This window comes from Zalophus californianus, chromosome 12 (genome assembly GCF_009762305.2).
Source record: "Zalophus californianus isolate mZalCal1 chromosome 12, mZalCal1.pri.v2, whole genome shotgun sequence".
NCBI classification, from domain to species: Eukaryota; Metazoa; Chordata; class Mammalia; order Carnivora; family Otariidae; genus Zalophus; species Zalophus californianus.
The window spans coordinates 34,008,718-34,029,551 of NC_045606.1; the positions used below are offsets into that span (position 1 = coordinate 34,008,718).

Genomic DNA, 20,834 nt, shown 5'->3' on the forward strand with positions numbered 1-20,834 from the left:
ATGAAATAAGTCATAGAAGTGGCCAGTGCTATAAAATAAAATAAAAATAGTGGCTCAGATGGTTAAGCGTCTGCCTTTGGCTCAGGTCATGATCCCAGGGTCCTGGGATCGAGCCCCACATCAGGCTCCTGGCTTAGCGAGGAGCCTGCTTCTCCCTCTCCCTCTGCCTCTGTCCCTGCTCATGCTTTCTCTCTCTCTCTCTCTCTCTGTATCTCTGTGTCTCAAATGAATAAATAAAATCTTTAAAAAAATTTTTTTTAAATAAAAATAAGGGGGCACCTGGGTGGCTTAGTCAGTTAGGCATCCAACTCTTAATTTCAGCTGGGTCGTGATATGGAGCCCCGCGTCCAGCTCCATGCTCAGCGCAGGGTCAGCTTGAGATTCTCTCTCCCTCTGCCACTCCCCCACTGTGCGCACTCTAAATTAATTAAATAATTAAATCTTTAAAAAAAAACAGCCAAAAAGTTTGATAATCACTCAACACTGTAAAATAATAATTCTGTTTCTCCCCAGTAGGCAGACCTATGGGAGGGAATATCTTTATGAATTGCAGAAACCCATTGCATTGCAAAGTGGGGACTCTCTGTACTGATCTTCTCTGTACCTGCTCGAAGAATTTCCCATGTACTTTCACTAGAGGGCATCAGGAATAACGGAGACTAGTAGAGTATCTAGAAAATGCTAGAGAAAATGTAGTAAGATTACAATTTTAAGGAAAAATGAAGTTCCTCTGACTGCAGTCTTATCAAAACAGAACAAAATCCTAAGTAGGCTGGTTTCATTACTCTCACTCTTGGAATTTTGTAAAAATTCAGTTGGGTCATTATCCACACCTCATTTCACCAAGGTTGTTATGGCATGCCAGTCACCAAATAAAGATTTCCCCGTCTTTTCAATAATTCTACTGCCCCCACCCCCCCCCGAAAAGAACTAAAGTACTTGTATACTGTCCAATGTATGTGATTTAGTTAAAATCATGTCTAAGAAAAGAATTAGAAATTCAGCCTAAGAGTGAGAACAGAATCAAACAAAGACATGGGTAACTTTCAAGGTACTGAAAGAATTGTCAACTCTTTAAAAATGGCATGCCTGAGTTGTTATATACCATTCACAGTACCATAAACCAGCCATACACTTGTTATTGCTTTCTTTCACTTATAACATGATGTTTTATATATATCCTGCACACAGTAAGTGCCAGCAAATGTATAACTAGAAATCTATGCATTGCAAAAGGTTCTCCGTGTCTCCTGACCCCAAACCTTTAAACATATTTCTAAAAACTTTAAAAATCAAGATCTTAGGAAGGGGTACAGGGAATTGGAAGTTTAGATCTAAAACAAGACAACTTGATTCCTGCGTTCAAGTTGGGTCTTGACTACAGTACCTTGAGTAGTTAACTGTGTCCCCAGGGAAGGAGTGGGACCCCCCCACACAGAGGCTTAAGCTTTGCACAATTAACCATCCTGAGCAGTAATTCCACACCACTGTGAGAGATTCATAACTAAGTGATTGAACCAAGGATAGGATGAAGGTGGGATTTTCTCTCCTCTGTCCCTGGGACTTTATAGGCACCCAGAGAATAGTGCTTATAACCTGAGAATTTGTGTATAATTTTCAGCATTTGAAAATTCTTAGAAACACAGAATAATGACTGAAAATTGAAGTGCTAGTTGGTTAGTGATGCTGTTTGTGTTGTGCAGTTTTTGACTGTTTGCCAGATGCTTTCATGTAAATTACCTCAGGAGGTCCTCCTAAGAGGGCAGGTAGGCATGAAGATGAATGTAGCTGAAGATCCATGAGGAACGCCCCACAAGGTAGCACTGGGCCAGAACCACATGGAGCAGTCAATTCCTCCATGATAGGGCTCGAAACAAACCACCCCAAAGTCAGGTCAGTGTTAATTGTTCGAGCCTGTTTGGTGAGCTGGGTTTCAGCTGATCTTGTCTGGGTTCTGCAGGGTTCACCTTCAAGGTGATATAGGACAACTGAGGCACCCAAAGATTTTTTTTTTAATTATGTCCAAGGTTACTAGAACTGGGAAGACATGGTCTGGCATTTCCTATGAACACAAGACTGTTCTCCTAGACAGAAGGTTAAGGCACTGACAGCCTATGGAAAGGGTTCTGGTCTTACCACACATCTCGCATCCTCCTTGGAACGGCAGCTACGAAATAATGCTCTTCCTGTGACAAGAGACAGGAAGAGCACAATGCCACAGACACATTTCAAACCCGCACTGTGTCAGTACCACTGACATCCATCGTTCACGCCAAATATCATATCCATGGGGCAGAGAAGGGAGGGTGGGGAGAGGGGTAAGAAGAAATATTTGCTGAATAATAATCTAAATCTCCCATATTAGAGTTTATGACTTCTAGGCTTATCAGCTACTCCTGGCTAAAATAAGTGAATCTCACAGCCTTGATTTGTTTAAAATCATGTTGATTCAAAACGCTTCTTTGGGCCATTATCATAGGGATCATGCAAGACAAATACACATGACTATGGAATAATAACTCTTTTGCTAGTATAGAGGTGAAAGGAAAAATCTTGGTTTATTTTTGATGCAAGAAGTATTTTACTCCCAAATATTCAAGTAAGACATGATAAACCGTCTACTAACAATTGGCTCAGTTTTAAGATCTGATGAAAGTTCCTTCACTTATGCTTGTCCTTGATACCACGCTGTCAGAACATCTTTGTAGCTAACAGACAATAATGTTTGCAGTGGAGATTATTAAGAAAGGACATAACTGTGTAGCTACACGGATGCTTTCACCTCCACAGCCAGCTTTGTAAATCCAAATAATAATCTCTTGATTATTAAAAAGGACAATTGTTATTCTCTCAAAGCTAATCCTTGCTCTACACAAGTGCATTAAAATCACAGATTTACATATAAGGAGTTAGAAGCGTATGGAAGTGTCTGTGATTTTTTGGTCATTTCTTTATTGCTTCAAAAGGGGTACTTTAGTTTAGCTTGAGTGTTTACTCTCCCTAGAGTAACACTGCTTTCAATATACAGTATGTCTGCCTCATAGGTGTGTAACTTTACCATACAAGATGGTCAGTTTTTCCAGCATATCAATGATAGTTGTGGTAGTAGTGGTAATAGCTAGCTGGCATTGAGCGTTTACTGTGCATCAGACACTCTTATCAGCTCTTGAGGTGCCTTTCCTTATTGAACACTCACAGTAACTCTGTGAGGCAGGTACTGCTATTATTCCCATCTGTGATATAGGACAACTGAGGCACCCGGAAAAAAATTTTTTTTAGTTATGTCCAAGTTTACTAGAACTGGGAAGACATGGTCTGGCATTTCCTATGAACACAAGACAGATTGTTCTCCTAGACAAAAGGTTAAGGCACTGACAGCCTATGGAAAGTGCATTGGGAGTGGGGAAAATATGGCTTGTGTGCATGTTTTTTTAAGACTGTTATTAGAGCACTTTTAGCTTCACAGCAAAACTGAGCAGAAGGTATAGAGATTGCACATACACACCCTGTGTGTGCGCACACAGTCCTAAGCCTCCCTGGTATGAACATCGTGGGACATCTTTCATAATTGCTGAACCTACATTGACACACCATTATAACCCAGAGTTCATAGTTTACATTAGAGTTTACTCCTGGTAAACATGGTACCTTCTTGGATGTGGACAAATGTATAATGACATGTATTCATCATTACGGTATCATACAGAATAATTTCACAGCCCTGAGAAATCCTGTGTGCTCTGCCCATTCCTCCCTTCCTCCTCCCTAACCCTGGCATCCACTGATCTTTTTACTGTCTCTGCTTTCCAGAATGTCATCTCGTTGGAAGTGTGCATGTTTTATATTGCTGGTTAAAGGAGCTTTGTGATCTGTTGTGTTGCTGCTGGCTTTGTGCATTGTTGAGGTCAAACTTCAAGTCTCTTCCAACGGAGACACAGAGGGGTCTCCTGATATAGTGGCGAAGAGCATGGACTCCACCTCCAGACTGGCTGGGCTCAAATCCCAGCTCTACCACATGTGAGCTGTGTAACACGGACAAGGTGCCCAGTGTCTCGCTATCTCAGTTTCTCTATGTGTAAGATGGAGATGATTGTAGCCCATCCCCCATATTGTTGTCATGAGGACTAAAGTGAGTGCATATTTGCAAACTAATATACAGAAAATGTTTGCTAAATATCAAATAGGAGGCTTGGGTATCCCAGCTCTTTGGTAAGGAACAGTAGACTGGGAGCAGAGCTCTCGTTCAGCCTAACCCACTAGCCTGCATCATGGCCTCAGATGACTCAACCTTTCCAACCTCAGTTTACTCCTGTAAAATGAAGTGGTTAGACTCCCTGATTGTTCACATTGCCCCTGAAGGTGCTGAGCGCCCCCTTCCTGATCTCTTTCTCCCTTAGGCGAATCTAGATGGAGGGATGGGTGCATCACATGGAAAGTGAGACACAAAATCTTTCCTTTCCTTTCTTTCCGGGGTACTGTAGAGATATGTTATGGTTTGTGAACAGTACACTTTAGACTTGCAAGAATGCCTGCGATTAAACTTTCCTAGAGAAAAACATCTCATGGGAAAGAGGAGCGTTCCATGACTTTTACGTTGGATTGTTTGAAGACCTCGTCAGGGACTATGCACTCATGAAGCCACAGTTGTATGCATGTCCGAAAAGCCAAGCCATCAGAAGTAAAAATATTTAATGATAGAAGTTGCTCCGAGATTACTCATTTTAAAACGCCCACCGCTGGGAATTAAAAGATGATTTGCTGCATCCAGGGTAGGTCAGGGTTCTTCAGTCTGCTTGCATGTCTGAAGGTGGCCACTGAGCATTTTGAGGTAGCCATCTGGGTGACAGCGTCAGGGCAGTGCAGTTCTGTTCAGCATTAATGTGTCATGTCAGAGCCTCTCACTGATAACATTCGAGCTGTGCCAAATCACAGTCACTATGTATTTTGGGGCTATCAAGTGTCTTAAAGCTGTGAATTGCAGTTGTGCGAACATACGTATTATTTCTAAAATGCCCATTTAGGTCACTCTGTTTTTTTTGGAGTTGAGATATCTAACATCCCCATATTTTGGAACAAGTTTGGCCCTCTCCATCTGGGGTAAACTCTCCTCTTCTGTACAGGAATTCTGCTTTACTTCTGTTCTAAAAATTATAGATGGTTTAAATCCAGCTTTTCTGTCTCGATCAGACTGTCAACTGAAATGTTCACCACTGGCTTGGCTTTCCTAATAGAAGAAAGTGAAGTTTGCATGAAAATTCTTGTGCATACTTGTCAATATAGTTTTCTTCTATTGAAGACCCGTTAGTATTGGTCCCATGATTTATTGTAGGCTGTTTATGACCATGTATGTTTTGTGCACTGCTGTAGATCCACGGTGCCTAGAACAGGGCCTGGCCAACAGTAGGCACCCGAAAGATACTTGTAGAATAAAAAAGAGAATGAATGAATACTCATGCCTCCTATCCTAAAGGATTTAAGGATATTTTACATGACATAAACAAGTAATAAGAGTGATTATTTGAAATCTCACCAGCATAATTCATAACTGTGTTTGTTGTTCACCTTCTGAAGGACCAGAGCCTTTTTTGCTTCCCTGAAACAATCCTGAGAAAGGCCTCAGCCTTTCCTTTCTCAAGCGTCAGCGCAAGGGCCTCTGAACTACCTGTCAGCCCTTGTGGTGTGGGGAGGAGGGCGCCACCCCAGTCGCCCCCACTCCCCCGCCCGCCCCTCGAGCCTAAGCCCCTCCCCTGGGCCAAGGGGGCCTAAGCCCCTCCTCCAGGCCCCACCCCAACCCGGAACCCAGGCTGCAAGTTGCTGGAGTACAGGCTACTCCAGGGCTCTGTCGGTCATTGAATTTAGGTCCCATGCCCCAGAAGCCCAGCCGGCCAATGGAAACCTCATTTTGAGCGCCATCATTAATCTTTAAAGGTCCAAGCACTGGAAACAGGGCCCCACCTCAGAACCGAGGCTCTGCCAGGTGATAGGATGGCCATGGCTCTTTGCTGATATTATTACTACTTTCTTACAAGCTCAGTAAGAAAGAGTAAATGTATTTGTTAAAATATAAAATAATCCTAAAATTTTTAAATTGTGAATACTTGAATATATTGTTGAGAGGAGTTAATTATCAAGCACATCTAACATTTCCTGTGGCATTTTGAACATGCTCATTTTTATATTGACTTATGAAATACTTGTTCCATGATATTATTTACACTGGATGATATTAAACCTGTTTACAAAAGGTATACTAAAGTCTTAGGCTTTGTAAGATCTCACCTCTATTGCCACCCCTCCCCCAAAAAGAAAGAAAAGCGTTAGCTTACAAATCCCGATTTCACCTCTCAAGTCCTTTGAACATACTTGGGATTTTTAATTGGTTGGGTGATGTAACTGTTTACTCATATGTTTTCCTGTTATTGAAGTTAGAAACACAGCAGTGTCCTGGAAGATACAAGCCAAAAAAAAATTGGTGAGAAAGAAATGAGGTGGATAAAAATTGAAATTATTTTCCTGGTGTACAGAGTTCCTACCTATAAGCAAACGAGTACGTTCAGTTTAGGTTTTCTCTTGATGTGGGTTAAAGTCTGCTTTCCTAATGCCTCAAGCCAATGCAGTTTAGGCCTTTTAAGCTGGGAAAGTGGAATGCATACCATTGTTCTCCACTTGTTTTCCCGTGGAATTTCAACGACCTGCGGCACAGAAGCATGGCAGTCTGAGGGAAAACCTTTCCAGTTCTCTGTCTCCCCACCCCCGCACGTGGCACAGCAAATGATTTCTTCCGTGAGAGCCGTCCTCCCTGGCCTCCCTCTGCGTGTGATCATCCTGTGCTATGTCCCTGCAATAAGAGAAGGTGAAAACCAGCCTGCAGGTTTAAATTAATTGCACTCCTCAGTTATGCTCGGAGTTTAGCCAGTGCCTTACATCACAACATTCTAAACTTCCAGTTTAAACATAATTGGAAAGAGAGAGCTGACATTAAAGTAGTCACTGACAGAGTAAACTTAACTAAAGCAGAACAGTGTAAAAACACTCATATGCAAATAACTTGAATAATCTGATAAAATTATTCATAGGCCCTTGAATATTTTATTAAAGATACCTATTACTGGTTCTGAGCCCTGGATTCCAGTACCTTTTTGTTTTTCAAACTTATGTACCTAATTATATTGTGTTTGTTCTAATGGAACACCACTTTTATTCGTAATGGAAATCGTTTTTTAAAATATAATTTTTTCATGGAGTCATAAATGTAATGTATGTTCCTGGCCAAAAAAAAAAAATGGTAGCACCTCCTCCATTTGAAATTGTGTACTTTGGCAGTTAAGATCTGGAAGATGCTGGATTCAAGAGAGCAGCACCTGTGTTTTGCTGGGGCTCACGGCAGATATTTGAGTTTATCCTGTCTTCATTTGGAAAAGAAAGAGAGGCACTTAGTGGTTCTGCCTCTGGGCTCCTGAGGAATCCACACTGCAGCACCCTTCAGTCTGTATTTGTAATTCTGTATTTACATTTCTGTGCCACTGAACTATAACCAGGACTTTTACCTGTTTCTACGTGTCCAGTGCAGCTCCTGGCATCCTGGCAGGCGCCCAGGTAACATTTGCTAAAAGAATTCAGAGTTTACTTGAATAGGAATGGAAGGTAAACATAGGAAGACCTCATTCTTCATTCTTCCTTATTTTTTCTACTTTCATATGGCGCGTTTCAATTTGGGCTCTTCTATGCACAGCTAAATCTGACATACTGTGTTTCTAGGGAAAAAAAATTTCTATTAGCATATCCTGTCAAACTCTAAATAGAGGCAATTCTTAGAACTAATATTTATGTGCAGTCATTAATTGCCAAGAATAATAATTTACTTGTAAATGCAAAATTGTATTAATTTTATCTGTAATGGAATTCTTGTTCCTCCTGAAATCATAGCAAATTATTAAAATTGCTTTGTGGGGAGTACAAAGTTAAAGAGATCAAATTTGTTTTACAAGAACATTTGATGTAATTAATTTTTAAAATGTCTCTTGCTTTTTTAATACCAGACTTTAGATAATAATAATTTTTTAAAGACCTTTATAAAAAGAACTGTTCTTCCCATTTCTCCCCTTTGTCAGCTAATCCTCAAACCTAGAATATGCCTTTAAATTTGTGCTCTACGCCTGAATTACATTGTGACTTTATAATGCAGTCTAGTAGAGACTAAACTCAGACATTAGATGTTCTTTTGAGACTTTTAATTCCTAATTGTTGGCGAGCACTTTGACCTATAGCTTTAGAACAATAGCTGTTTGGAACCGGGCCGATCTTTGGCAGATCACGCCATTAGAGCATAATGGCTAGTTTCTGCACTGATTGGTCAGAACCCATGCCCGGCAGGTTCTTAAATATTTTAACAATTATCCCAGCTTGAATGATGACTCTGAAACTCCATGAAAATCCTCAGTACTTTCTGAATCATCCTGGAAAGATTCACATATTCTTGGGGGTAACAGTTGAGTAGAATATGAAATTCTCAATCTTTGGAACTTGGAAATTAGAGATCACTAAATCCTCTATTCGTCATCTTAATGCCTACCTTTTGTCGTACCCTATATCCAATCTATCAGTAAATCTATTGCTCTGCCTTTTAGCAAGCTGCAGACTGACTGACCCCTTTTCACTACAGACACTGTTTCTAGAGCCCAAAGTATATCATCTCCCTCCCGTACAGTTGTAAAAAACTTTTCTTGGTCTCCCTGCTTCTGTCCTTGGTTCCAAGAGTGTATTCTCGAAACAGAGGGCAGAGTGGTCCTTAAAAAAATGTCTGGATGGTGTGTTACAGGCTACAGGGGCTCCATGTGAGCTGGTCTTCTGCCCTTGTGCCCCTTCTCTGTCTCAACCTCCACTTCTCTCTCTTGGGCTGTCTTTCTACTCCAGCCACCCTGTCCTTCAAGCTCACCTCACCCTTGCACATCCCCACGAGAATGTGAGCTCTCTCCCTGCATGAAGGGTTTCTGTGTGATTCCCTTCTATAGCCTCAGCCCCTGAGAAGGACACTTGGCACACAGTAGTTGCTCAATAAATAGTTGAACCAATGAATCACTGAACAGTATTTCCAGTCATTCCGTTTGGATAAACTGTGTTTAGAAATAGGAAGTTGAGTGGGTTCTTAAATTTCTTTTTGTTCTTATCTAATGGTATTCTTCCACAGGAAATACACCGTAACAAAAGCAGTATCAGTCATTTAGATTCTCTCCTTTAAAAGCTTGTCATTAAAAGCAGACAACATTGAAAACAGACACCAACCAATATTAAGCAAAATTAAGCCTTTAAGTATTAAATTTTTAAAAAGAATCAAGATCAATATGAAAAAGATGCCATTTAATTTTATTGGAGGACATACACACAAATCCTTTCTGAATGGAAGACACACCATATTGTTATGTACAAAGATTTTGTATCATTCTTTTCAGATAAGTAGATATTTTAATGAAACTTCAACCAGATTTCCAATGGGAACTTTATTTTATCGATTGACTGTTTTGTTGGAAACTCACCTTCCCTCATCACTTAATCTAAAGTGTCTCTCTCATACTGGTCAGTCTACATTATATCTCCTTGTTTTACTTAGCTAGAACACTCTTTTTTGCCCACCTTTATTGGGATAGAATTGACATATAACATTGTATAAGTTTAAGGGGTACAACATAGTGATTTAATATATGTCTCTATTTATACCACAGTAAGTTTAGTTAACAGGTCCATCACATCACATAGTTAAAATTTTTGTGTGTCTGTGGTGAGAACTTTTAAGATCTACTCTCTTATTAGCAACTTTCAGATATACAGTGCAATATTGTTAACTAAAGTCCCTATGCTTTACATTACATCTCCAGAATTTATCCATTTTATAACTGGAAATTTATATCCTTGGATTGGTTTTCATCCATTTCTCTACCTCCCCACCCCCTGCCCCTGGCAACCACCAATCTATTCTCTGCTTTTATGAGTTCAGGGTTTTTTAGATTGTACATTTAAGTGAGATCATACAGTATTTATCTTTCTTTGACTTATTTCACTTAGCATAATGCCCTCAAGGTCCCTCCATGTTGTTGCAAATATCAGGATTTCCTTATTTTTTACGGCTGACTACTATCCATTGCATGTATACACTACATTTTTTTCATCCATCAGTAGACACTTGGGTTGCTCCCCCATCTTGTAAGTAATGTTGCAGTGAACATAAGGGTGCAGAAATCTCTTCTTCAGAAATTAAATACCCTGATACAGAATTGCTGGATCATATGGTAGTTGTATTTTTAATGTTTTGAGGAACCTTCCTACTGTCTTCTGTGGTGGCTGCACCAGTTTACATTCCCGCCAGCAGTGTATAAACACCCCCGTTTCTCCACATTCTGGCCAGCACTTGTTAGCTTGTCTTTTTGATGCCAGCCATTCTGACAGGTGTGAGGTGACATCTCACTGTGGTTTTGATTTGCCTTTCCCTGACGATTAGTGACATTGAGCACCTTTTCGTGTACTTGTTGGCCAGTTGCATATCTTCCTTGGGAAAATGTCTATTCAGGTCCTGTGCCCACTTCTCAGTTAGATTATTTGATTTTTGGCTATTAAGTTATAGGAGTTCTTTATATATTTTGGATATTAACCTCTTATCAGATATGTGGTTTGCAAATATTTTTCTCCCATTCCGTAGGTTGCCTTTTCATTTTGTTGGTGGTTTCTTTTGCTGTGCAGAAGCTTTTAGTTTGTTGTGGTCTCACTTGTTTATTTGTTGTTTTTATTGCTTGTGCTTTGGGTGTTGTATCCATAAAATCATTGTCAACACCAGTGTCAAAAGCTTTTACCCTCTGTTTTTGTCTGTGCTTTTAGGTCTTACATTTAAGTCTTTATCTTTTTTGAGTTAATTTTTGTGCATAGTTTAAAATGGGGTTCCAGTTTCATTCTTTTGCGTGTGAATATTCAGTTTTCCCAGTACCGTTTATCAAAGAGATTATCTTTCCTCCATTGAGTATTTTGGCTCCCTTGTCACACATTAGTTGACTGTACATGCATGATTTTAATTCTGGGCTCTCCATTTTGTTCTATTAGTCTATGTGTTTGCTAGTACCATACTGTTTTGGTTGCTATAGCTTTGTAAGATAGTTTGAAATCAGGAAGTGTAATGCCTGTAGCTTTGTTCTTTCTCAAGATTACTTTGGCTGTTCAGGGTCTTTTGTGGTTCCATACACATTTTAGGATTGTTTTGTTCTTCTATAAATACAGAAATTGCCATTGAAATCTCAATAGGGATTGTATTGGATCTATAAATGATGTTGGGTAGTATGAACATTTTACCATATTAATTCTTCCAATCCATGAACACAGGATTCCATTTCTTTCATCAGTGTCTTAATAATTTTCAGTGTACAGATCTTTTATCTCCTTGGTTAAATTTATTCGTAGGCATTTCATTATTTTTGATACTTTATAAATGGAATTTTTCCTTTCTTTGTTTTTCACATAATTCAATGTTAATATACAGAAATACAACTGACTTGTGTATATTGATTTTGTATTCTGCAGCTGGACTGAATTTGTTTATTAGCACTAACAGTATTTTGGTGGAGTGGACTCTATATAAAATCATGTCATCTGCAAACAGAGACAGTTTTACCTCTTCCTTTCCAATTCAGATGCCTTTTATTTCTTTTTCTTTCTTCTTTTTTTTTTTTCCCTGATTGCTCAGGCTCAGACTTTAAGTAGCATGTTGAATAGGAATGCTGAGAGTGGGCATCCTTGTCTTGTTCCTGGCATTAGAGGAAGAGCCTCTGCCTTTCATAACTGAGTATGATATTAGCTGTGGGCTTGTCATACATACCCTTTCCTGTGTTGGGTACATTCCTTCTTTACCCAGTTTGTTAAGGGTTTTTATTACAAGTGGATGTTGAATTTTGTCAAATGCTTTTTCTGCATCTATTGAGATAATCATGTGACTTTTGTTTTTTATTCTATTAATGTGGCATGTTACATTTATTAATTTGCTTATGTTAAACTGTCCTTGCATTCCAGGGATGTATAATATAAAGAGACATTATTTTTTCATTGCTGGAAAATGAAAAGTAATCTGTCAGCATCTGTTAAAATGTAAAATGTGCATACCATTTACCAAGCAGTTCTATATGGAGAAATCTATCCAATAGAAATGAAAGCATTAGTATATAGAGATAGATGTGTGAGGATATGTACTGAAGCATTGTTTTTAAGGGGAAAGGAAGTGGAAACTACCTCTGTTGTCACCAGTAGAATAGTCAAATACCTATGATACTTCTATTCTATGGAATGTTATACAGCTTTAAAACAATTGTTACATCTGTTTTCTTGCTTTGAAGGACTATCTGCTATATATTAAAAAAATTTCAGGGACTGTTCATTGTACAATCCATTTTTAAAAATTAAAATAGTATCTGTATATGTATATATGAATGGGTTTGCATTTATAAACATAAAGGAATATGTGGAAAGAGACATACCCAAGCCATTAACAATTGCTGTATCTTTAGGAGTCAAAAATAGGCAGCACGAGAGGAGATTATTAATATCTGTTCTGTGCTGCTTTATTTAACTTGGTAAAACAAACATCTTAATTTTTAAAATATAATGATGATTCAGTGAAAAATGTAAATATACATTATAGGACATTGGTAGTTTAGATGTAAGAAAGAAAATGTAAATACCAAATAGTGTAAGAAAGGAGAACCAGCATTACTGTATTGGATCAGAGATGTCTTCATAGTGGAAGCAACAACTCTCACTTCACTGATGTGTCAACGTTCTTCAACATAGTTTGGAGGCTTGGAATTTGTGTTTCTTTTTTCGACCCAATTAAAACTTAGTTATTCTAAGAAGTAATTACTGGGAAACTGGATTATGAAATAAATCACCGTAACAAAAGAAAACAATGCTTCATTATTTAAAATGTTAAGATCTTCCTGTTTTATTCTTTGTAACTACCCGATCTGAAGGTGAAGACTTCCCATAACTGGCATAACCATGGCTACGTCAAACACTACCTTTTTAAAAGTTGAGGGTTGTTTTTTTTTAAACATACTTGTAATGTATACATTTGAAACAAAGATCGTTTATCATTTTTCTTTTTTATTTCAGAACGCTTTACCCTGTACAGCTCTAAAAACCTTAGGCAAGCATGGAATAAGTAAGTCTTTATACAGTTTGTTCTTGTTCTCTCTCTCTCTCTCTTCTCTCTCAATCTCTCTCTCTCAGTTCTTAAAACTCTCCAAATAAGTTTGTCTTGACATTTTTCATTTGCTCATCCAAGTATCCATCCATCCATTCATTTAACCATTAAATAGTCATTAAGCCCTAACTGCATGCCAGCCACCATGATCAGCCTAAACTGGTGCTGTTATATATGAGTTTGGGTTCCTGCAGCAACGTGGTGTTGCTTCAGAATTCTAAACCCTAAAATTCACTGTGCTTAATCTTCTCATAACTAAATTCCAAGAAATATTTTCGCAACAGCAAAGTAGCATCTAAGTACAACGTGATGACTGATTCTGATCTAAAGAATGCAAGTGACAAACTCGGAGCTAGATAAAATTGATCTTTCAGATTTTTTCAGTTTATCTGTTGTTCCACTAAGTCTTTTTGGAAAGCTAAGTACATGTATCACTTGAAATATATGTGATCTGTTTATTTAATTTCTGTTCTCTCATCTGATCTCATTGAAATAGTTTTATTTATTGGTTTCGAAATTTGATGAAATCTGAAGATCTGGGTTTCTCAAGTTATTCAGAGGTCTTTTATTGCAAGCCAACCTGTTAATAAATCACTGAAAGTTGGGAGGCAGAGTGATTGAGTCACTCTCATTAGTTGTGGAGATCGTATTACAAGCATGATGCTGGGAAAAAGGTAACTGGAACTGCTTTGATTTAAAAAAAATTTAATTTGTCATAACAGAATTTTGTCTATGGGGAATTTAGTGTAATTGCCTCAGTTTTTACTGTTATGACATGTTTAATTTTAGATGCCATCAATTATAAAAATAAAAAATAAGAAAAAACCTTTTTATAATAAAAATGTTGTCAGTAGATCCAGTGGACAGCTTATTGGGAGGAACTCATTGAATGAGTACATACTCTGCGGTGGTTTATTTGGAAGATTTGGCAGTTTGTTTTGATTAAATTCATCCTTAGAAGAGCACTGGGATAATTATTTTCGTCTAACACAAGGCTTTGCATTTTGCCATTTGAAGAATCAGCTCTCAGTATCTAGAGTCTCCTCGGGGAGGCATGCCCTCTGCTGGGAACATTCTGTGTGTGTTCCTCCGGTCTTGTACCCCTCCCCTCCCCCCCCCCCCCTTGGCTGATCAGCGGTCTAACATTTTACTTGAGTGCTTTCATACACCAGGCACTACATACAGTAGGCAGTTCCTACCTTAATTAAATGATCAAACACATTCTCTCATAGTTGCTCAAAAAGTTTTGTCCAACCAGGTAACCATCTTATGAAACAATTCTTTATAAAGCAATTGAATTTCTAACCCGTCTTTGAAGTCACAGGAATATCTGGCAAATCTTCACAGAGCATTTGTGGAGAATAGCCATTTCCTTCCTTCAGAGGGGCAGAGCTAGAATGACCTCCAAATTGCCCAGGAGGATAAATGGCAATCCTTATCCACTTAGAAGAGTCTACGAAAAATGGGAGGTGGGTGTCTGTAGACGATGCTGAATGGTATTTCGTCCGCCGTCCTCCTGTGGCCGTGACCCCACTTTGTAGACAGCTGACCCACTGTAGCCGTTCATTTTTATAGCTTGTATTCAGCACCACCTGACGCCACAAGCTCTCAAGCACGTGCCCAGATGAATGAATGGCCTTTCTCGTTCAACCATTCCACAGTGACAAGTGGGATGCCTTGCAGAGAAGGTGCCTCTATCCATGTACAGTAGTACTCTACCCCAGGGAAACGAGGTTATCGCATGTCTTTCTAAAAGAAAAGAAAATTGAAATAGTATTCAAGCTTTGCATTACTTCACTTCATTCGGACCACCTAAGACCTGATGCCTACTTTGCTCTGAGAGGTGTTGATCATGGAACAACAAGAGTACTTCATTTCGTTGATGAAAATCAGGACGTGCAATCCTCTGGTATTGATGTTTTAGAAATTTTAAAAACGTGCGTTGTGCACAATCTCCAAATTTTTCTTAAAAGATGCTGGGTAGTCAGTAAATACGCTTTTACTTTTGAGGGCAAATAAGAATTCTTCAGAATATGATTTTTTGCAAAATGAGAACAGAGTTTTTAAGATGTAATGTCAGGGATATTATTTGTATTTTTTTAAAGATTTTATTTATTTGTCAGAGAGAGATACAGCGAGAGAGGGAACACAAGCAGGGCGAGTGGGAGAGGGAGAAGCAGGCTTCCCGCGGAACAGGGAGCCCAATGTGGGGCTCGATCCCAGGACCCTGGGATCATGACCTGAGCGGAAGGCAGATGCTTAGCGACTGAGCCACCCAGGCGCCCTTATTATTTGCATTTTCTGTGAACATAGGATTTATAATTTTTCTACCAAAACCAAGGTCTAAAATACTGAAGGAAATCTTACATTTTCATGTAAAGTCTTTTTAATGAACTGGTAGAATTGTAGTTAATGTCTTTTAATCTGTAACATTATATATGCTTTAAAAAAACTAGATTTAATTCAAAAGCATCTAATAAACTGGGTCCTACCATTAGATTACTTTTAAAGCATTTTAGGAAAAATATCAAAAGCTGAGCTTGAGGTTAAGATTTTCAAATTAGAAACGTAACTTGTTCAGAACCATGCTATTTTTAAGTTCCCGTAAGTCTTATTTTTTTGTTGCCTTAAAGGATTTATCTCAGAAAACACAAAGTAATAAAATATCACTAAAAATATTATACAAATACTACTTTCTGGAACCCCAGTGTTATGTACTTAATCCTTAAAGCCAAGCCATAGCCTCTAGCCCACGAGAACCCAGTGAAATTTAGAGAGAACTGAGAATTCAGAGACATTAATTATATTATTGACTCTTCCTCCAAATGGACTTGTGACTTTGCAGCCATTGGCGTTTCAACATCTTTCACTTTGGAGTGCGGTCTACGTTCAGAAGAACTGCATTTAAAAATTATTAGGCCAGTGCTGGCTTTCTCTACCACTGCTAACTCATTTGCTTGTCTACAAGCACAATTACGAAACTAGAGCAATTGGTAAATTCTCTTGTATAGCAGTAATAGGTTCAAAATAAAATGAACTAATTTGCAAGAACTAATTTGAATTCAGTTTTGATGGGTTGATATAAGATGGGTAGGTTACTAAAAAGTAAGTCACCGTTCCAAATTAAGTAGCAATATCTTTAAAAAATACGTATTAACTCAGCTATTAAAGCTAGTTGGTGTGTCAACCTACCTAAAAGAGCCAGAATTTCTTGAGAAGTGAATCCTCAAGTCTCTTTGAACAGCTGTAACAAGTGAGCCAGTTTACCGGGGGGCCGAGTCCGCCCTAGGTAACACCAATACAGTTCCCTCCTGACTTCATTTATACCAGTAACCATGGGCATAATTTTATCCTTTGAAGGAGTTTTTAGTATTCTAGGGAAACAAGGCGGTGATGGGAGGAAAATATCAAAGGATCCAGCAGATATCTAAACTCAAAAAGACAATATAAAGAAGAAATCTTAATTATAGGATTGGGAATGATAAATATATATTAATAAAAAAAAGAAAGTCCTTTTAGTCCCTCATGCTGGACATGCATGATTTGTGTGGACTCTTCCTGCTTAAAGGGGATTTTGGATTAAAGGGAGACACATCTTAATTTTATAAATACATGTACTGTTTTCTGACCGCCTTCAAAAACATTCCATTTTATTTCATTGGAGTTGTAAAGACTCTCTCTATTTTTCTTCCAAATCTCTCTGTTTATAGTTGTCTGACATTGGCATGTATATGCAATCAGCCAAGAATTTCAGCCACTTAAAAGATCTTTTATTATTTTGGCTAGAGAGGCACCCTCACTATACGCTCTCCGGCAATGTTAGGGGTAGGATTCCAGGAACACATTTGCTTGCTTTGGAACTTTTTAACAGCTGAACAATTTGAGGGGGGGTTGAAAGGAGCAAAAAGAGAACCCGGGGTAAACCACAAAGTCACAGAAGACAGATTTGGAAAACACAACTTGTGGCTGATAAAGCAGCACATGTCCACAGACTTGAAGAGGTGGAGGCCAGCCTTGCCCTGCTTTCTCCATCCACATGCTCCGATTCAGCTTATAATCATTCTGGTTGGGTAAGTCTGACTGAATTTCTCCTAAGAAATGAAAACATCGCTTCTTTAAAATATGTAGTAAATACAGAGACATTGTGACGAAGCTGCTTTTATGGAAATGCAAGAGTAGAGAAGAAGACATTTACCTGCATATATTTGAATGTACCAGCAGTCCCAAACCCTAATTCAGAAGTTTTGAAAGTGTTTTCTAACTTTGCATTCTTGCACTTTCCTTGAATACGTTCTTGAACTCAGTGATTAACTTCCAAACGTATTTTAAAGATGACCTGCTGGATAGTTGTGGTGCATATGCATAAAACGTAATGAATTTAAAATGATTTTTAAAGGAATAATACACACTTCACTCTATATATTTATGCTGCTGATTCCCTATTTTTCTTGTTGTCCTATCTGATTGCATTCCATTAAGATTTAAATCAGTGCCTGCTCAAGAAACCGAAAGGTCCCGTTTTTCTACTCTGCCTTATTGTTCTGAGTTGATCTAAGATTTTCTAAAATAATAATATACTGCACAGTTAAGTTAGGGCTTTCACCTTCTGAACTAGTTTAGAAATGTTAGAGAAATGTAAGATCGGCTGTTGGCACTAGGAGGCGCAGTTGAGCTAGAGTCTTAACTCATCCTCCACTTCCACATTTTTTTTTCCATTGTTGATCATTTTTGTTATAATTCTATTTACTTCAAAGTAACAGTTTTAATTTATTTATTGCCTGGAGATTTCTTCTCACAGTATTTTCAAAGAAATTATTCTGTACATCATCAATGCACTTTTTTAGGCTTGGGTTTATGGGGATGACAAGCTCTGAAGCAGACATTTTGGAATTCCATTCTCTTCACTCCAGGGTGAGCTGGAGCTGCAGTCGTCCGCTGCCCAGCTTGTGGATGTGAGCCCAGCATCAGGAGGCTACCTGGGGTGCAATTCCTTATGACACCCTTGGAAATAGTTTTCAACACTTGGGTAGATTCAAGCAGGTCTCTGTCCTGCTCTCAGACACCCACACATGGTGTGTTTGGAGGCCCCAAAGTTGCAGTTCAGAGAAGTCGCTGGGGACATTCATTTTCACAGAAATGAATCACTAGTTCAGGTCCTGAAAGCATCGTGGAGGTGTGATGTTTACTCAGTCTGTTAAACCGCGTGCTACCTCCCAGAGGGCAGTTCTTCTAGAATATTGCAGACTGGATTTTTCAGGGGGGAAGGAGGAGGTCCAGGCTCTGGTGGGAGCCTTAGGGAAGACAGCATCAAGGGCTGTCCAAAGGTATGGGTCGGGGCAGCAACCAGGAGGACATAGAGAAAGCTAGCCAAGGGAAAGCTGGCAAATTTGCCGGAGGCCCGGACCTGGCTACTAATAGTGGCCGTGGTGTAGATATGGTAACAGATGAAACATACCTCGTCAAAGGTCTCACGTACCCTCCTTGACCCATAGTCAGAGCTGTGATGGGGTAGCTGTGGTAATGAACACTTGGGCAGCCTTTTGCAATGTAGAATTTGCTTTCGTTTATGTTATCGTATCCTCGTGTCTTTTTTTTTTCTTTAACAATCTTGGGAAGTAGCCAGGACATATACTGTCATCTCTATTTTATAACTTAAAATGCTCATTGAGGTCAGATGATCAGTGTTATTGAAAATTACAACTCGGAATGTATGCCGCCAAAGTGAACCTTAGGAGAGAGATATCAATTTTAAAGCCCCAATATTCAAGTGCATCAGTATCTGATTTTGTTTCGTTCTCATTACAACCCTGGTTGGGGAGGTCTCTTCTGGAAAATGATGTCATTTATTCCCAATCTAGGTTTTTAGCAGCAGGAGAGCTGGATGGAGTCGAAACCTGACTTCTGTCCTGGGGAAAGTGTTTGCAGCAGGCGGACCACACACATCAACTCGGGCCTCCCCTGGGCCGCTGCTGGATAATGCACCATTGGGTTAAAGGCCGGCTTGCGACAGTCTAAGTGCTAGAGATGACAGGCCTCCCGGCCACCCGGCCAGACCCTGCTAGTGAGATCTGTACCCTGTCCCACTTCCCCCAGGAAATTACCCTCTGTCATTCTGTGCCATTGCCAGATTTCTTGTCCATATCTTTCTTGCGGTAGCAAAGAGTTCGCTATTATTAATAACCCCTGGTGATGGCCGGGGGCAAACCCCGTGCTGTTGGTTATCCGCTGAGCACGAGTTTTTTCTTGTTTGTTTGTTTCCCTTCTGATAGACAGAAAATATCCATCTTCTCTCTTACTAATTGGCAGTACGTGCCAGGCTTGGGAGCTGGCAACAGCCATTGTTTTTCATCCTTTCGGATTATGTGTTGGATTCCTCATCCCAAAGTACACCCTTCTGGTGCAGCTAATACCTTCCTCCTGCCATCCAGCTCATTAAGGAATAAAATCCAGCCATGCTTCTGAAGTGGCACAGAGCTTCCAGCAGCAGCTGGGCTGCTTGATTCCGTGAAAGCTGCACGACAGAGAGAATTAGGCTTTCTCGCACTGTTTCCCAAAACAGATTCTAGAAGGGTACGCGAGCTGAAGAAGTTCTTCTGCCACTCCAAAATATGCAATGGGCTGTTTGTGTTCTGTGGCTGCTGTAACAAATCACCACAAGTGTATTGGTGTGAAACACCACAGCAGTAGTGGCTCAGAGTTCTCTCGAGCTGGAGCCTCGGTGGGCCCAGCTGGTTTCTTTGCTCTGGGCCTCCCAAGGCCGAAATCGAGTATCGGTAGGGCTGGGCCCTATCAGGAGGCTCTGAGGAAAATCTGTTTCCAGGCTCATTCAGGCTGTTGGCAGAATTCAGTCCCCTGTGGTCACGGGCCTGAGCCTCCTTTTCTTTAGCGGTTGTCAGCAGGGAGTCTCACCCAGCAAAGGCCACCTGTTTCCTCTCACGCTGCCCCCTCCTCCTTCGACCCAGCCTCAGTGAAAGGGGTCTCTCTCACTGCCTCAGAGCCCTCTCACTTCCCCTCCGGCCCCCTCTCTTCTGCCTCCCGTAGGAGAAGGTTCTCTGCTTCCAAAGGCTTACCTGCATAATCCAGGTTAATCTCTCTATTTTAAGGTCAGCAACCTTAATTATGTCTGCACTTTCACCGTAACACATTCACAGGCTTCAGGGATTAGCGAGTGGACGTCTTGGGGCCTGTTCTGCTTTTCCACAAGTGGGTACTGGGGTTTCCTATTCAGCGATGAGTCATGGGGTAGGGCAGAGTAGAGGGGGCCATCCCAGCTGTCGCCAGGTCAGACAGTCTGGTTCGTCTGATCTCTGACCCATCTGGTGACAAGCACAGGCCTCTGACTCTGGCGGTTCCGTGTTGCCTGGTTCCCACTGGTATCCTCAAAATTATGTGTAAGGAAAAAATAATTTTCCACCCCACCTCCACCCCCGCATAGAGGGAAAAAGGGATTGTTCTCCAGAAAGTTCATAGCCTCTGAGATAACTGAAACTTGGACCGAAGATTTCTTTCCCCTCTAAATCAGTGCTGTCCAATGGAACCTTCTTCGTTGATGAAAACTTCTTCTATCTGCCCTGCCCAGTGCAGGAGCCACTAAGCCCCCTAC

The 20,834-nt window shown here is 40.0% G+C and overlaps 1 protein-coding gene across 5 annotated transcripts in view; it reads left to right on the top strand.

Annotated features, from left to right (window-relative positions):
* Positions 1 to 20,834, top strand: part of CDK14 (cyclin dependent kinase 14) — a 547,481-nt gene that overhangs the window by 406,714 nt on the left and 119,933 nt on the right. For all 5 annotated transcript variants that reach the window (XR_003516423.2, XM_027573639.2, XM_027573640.2 and 2 more), the window contains one exon: positions 13,141 to 13,189. Coding sequence is in view for 4 of the 5 variants with exons in the window: in XM_027573639.2 (XP_027429440.1) it covers positions 13,141 to 13,189 (49 nt within the window). In the remaining variant the exon portion in view is untranslated. The remainder of the gene's footprint in view (positions 1 to 13,140; positions 13,190 to 20,834) is intronic.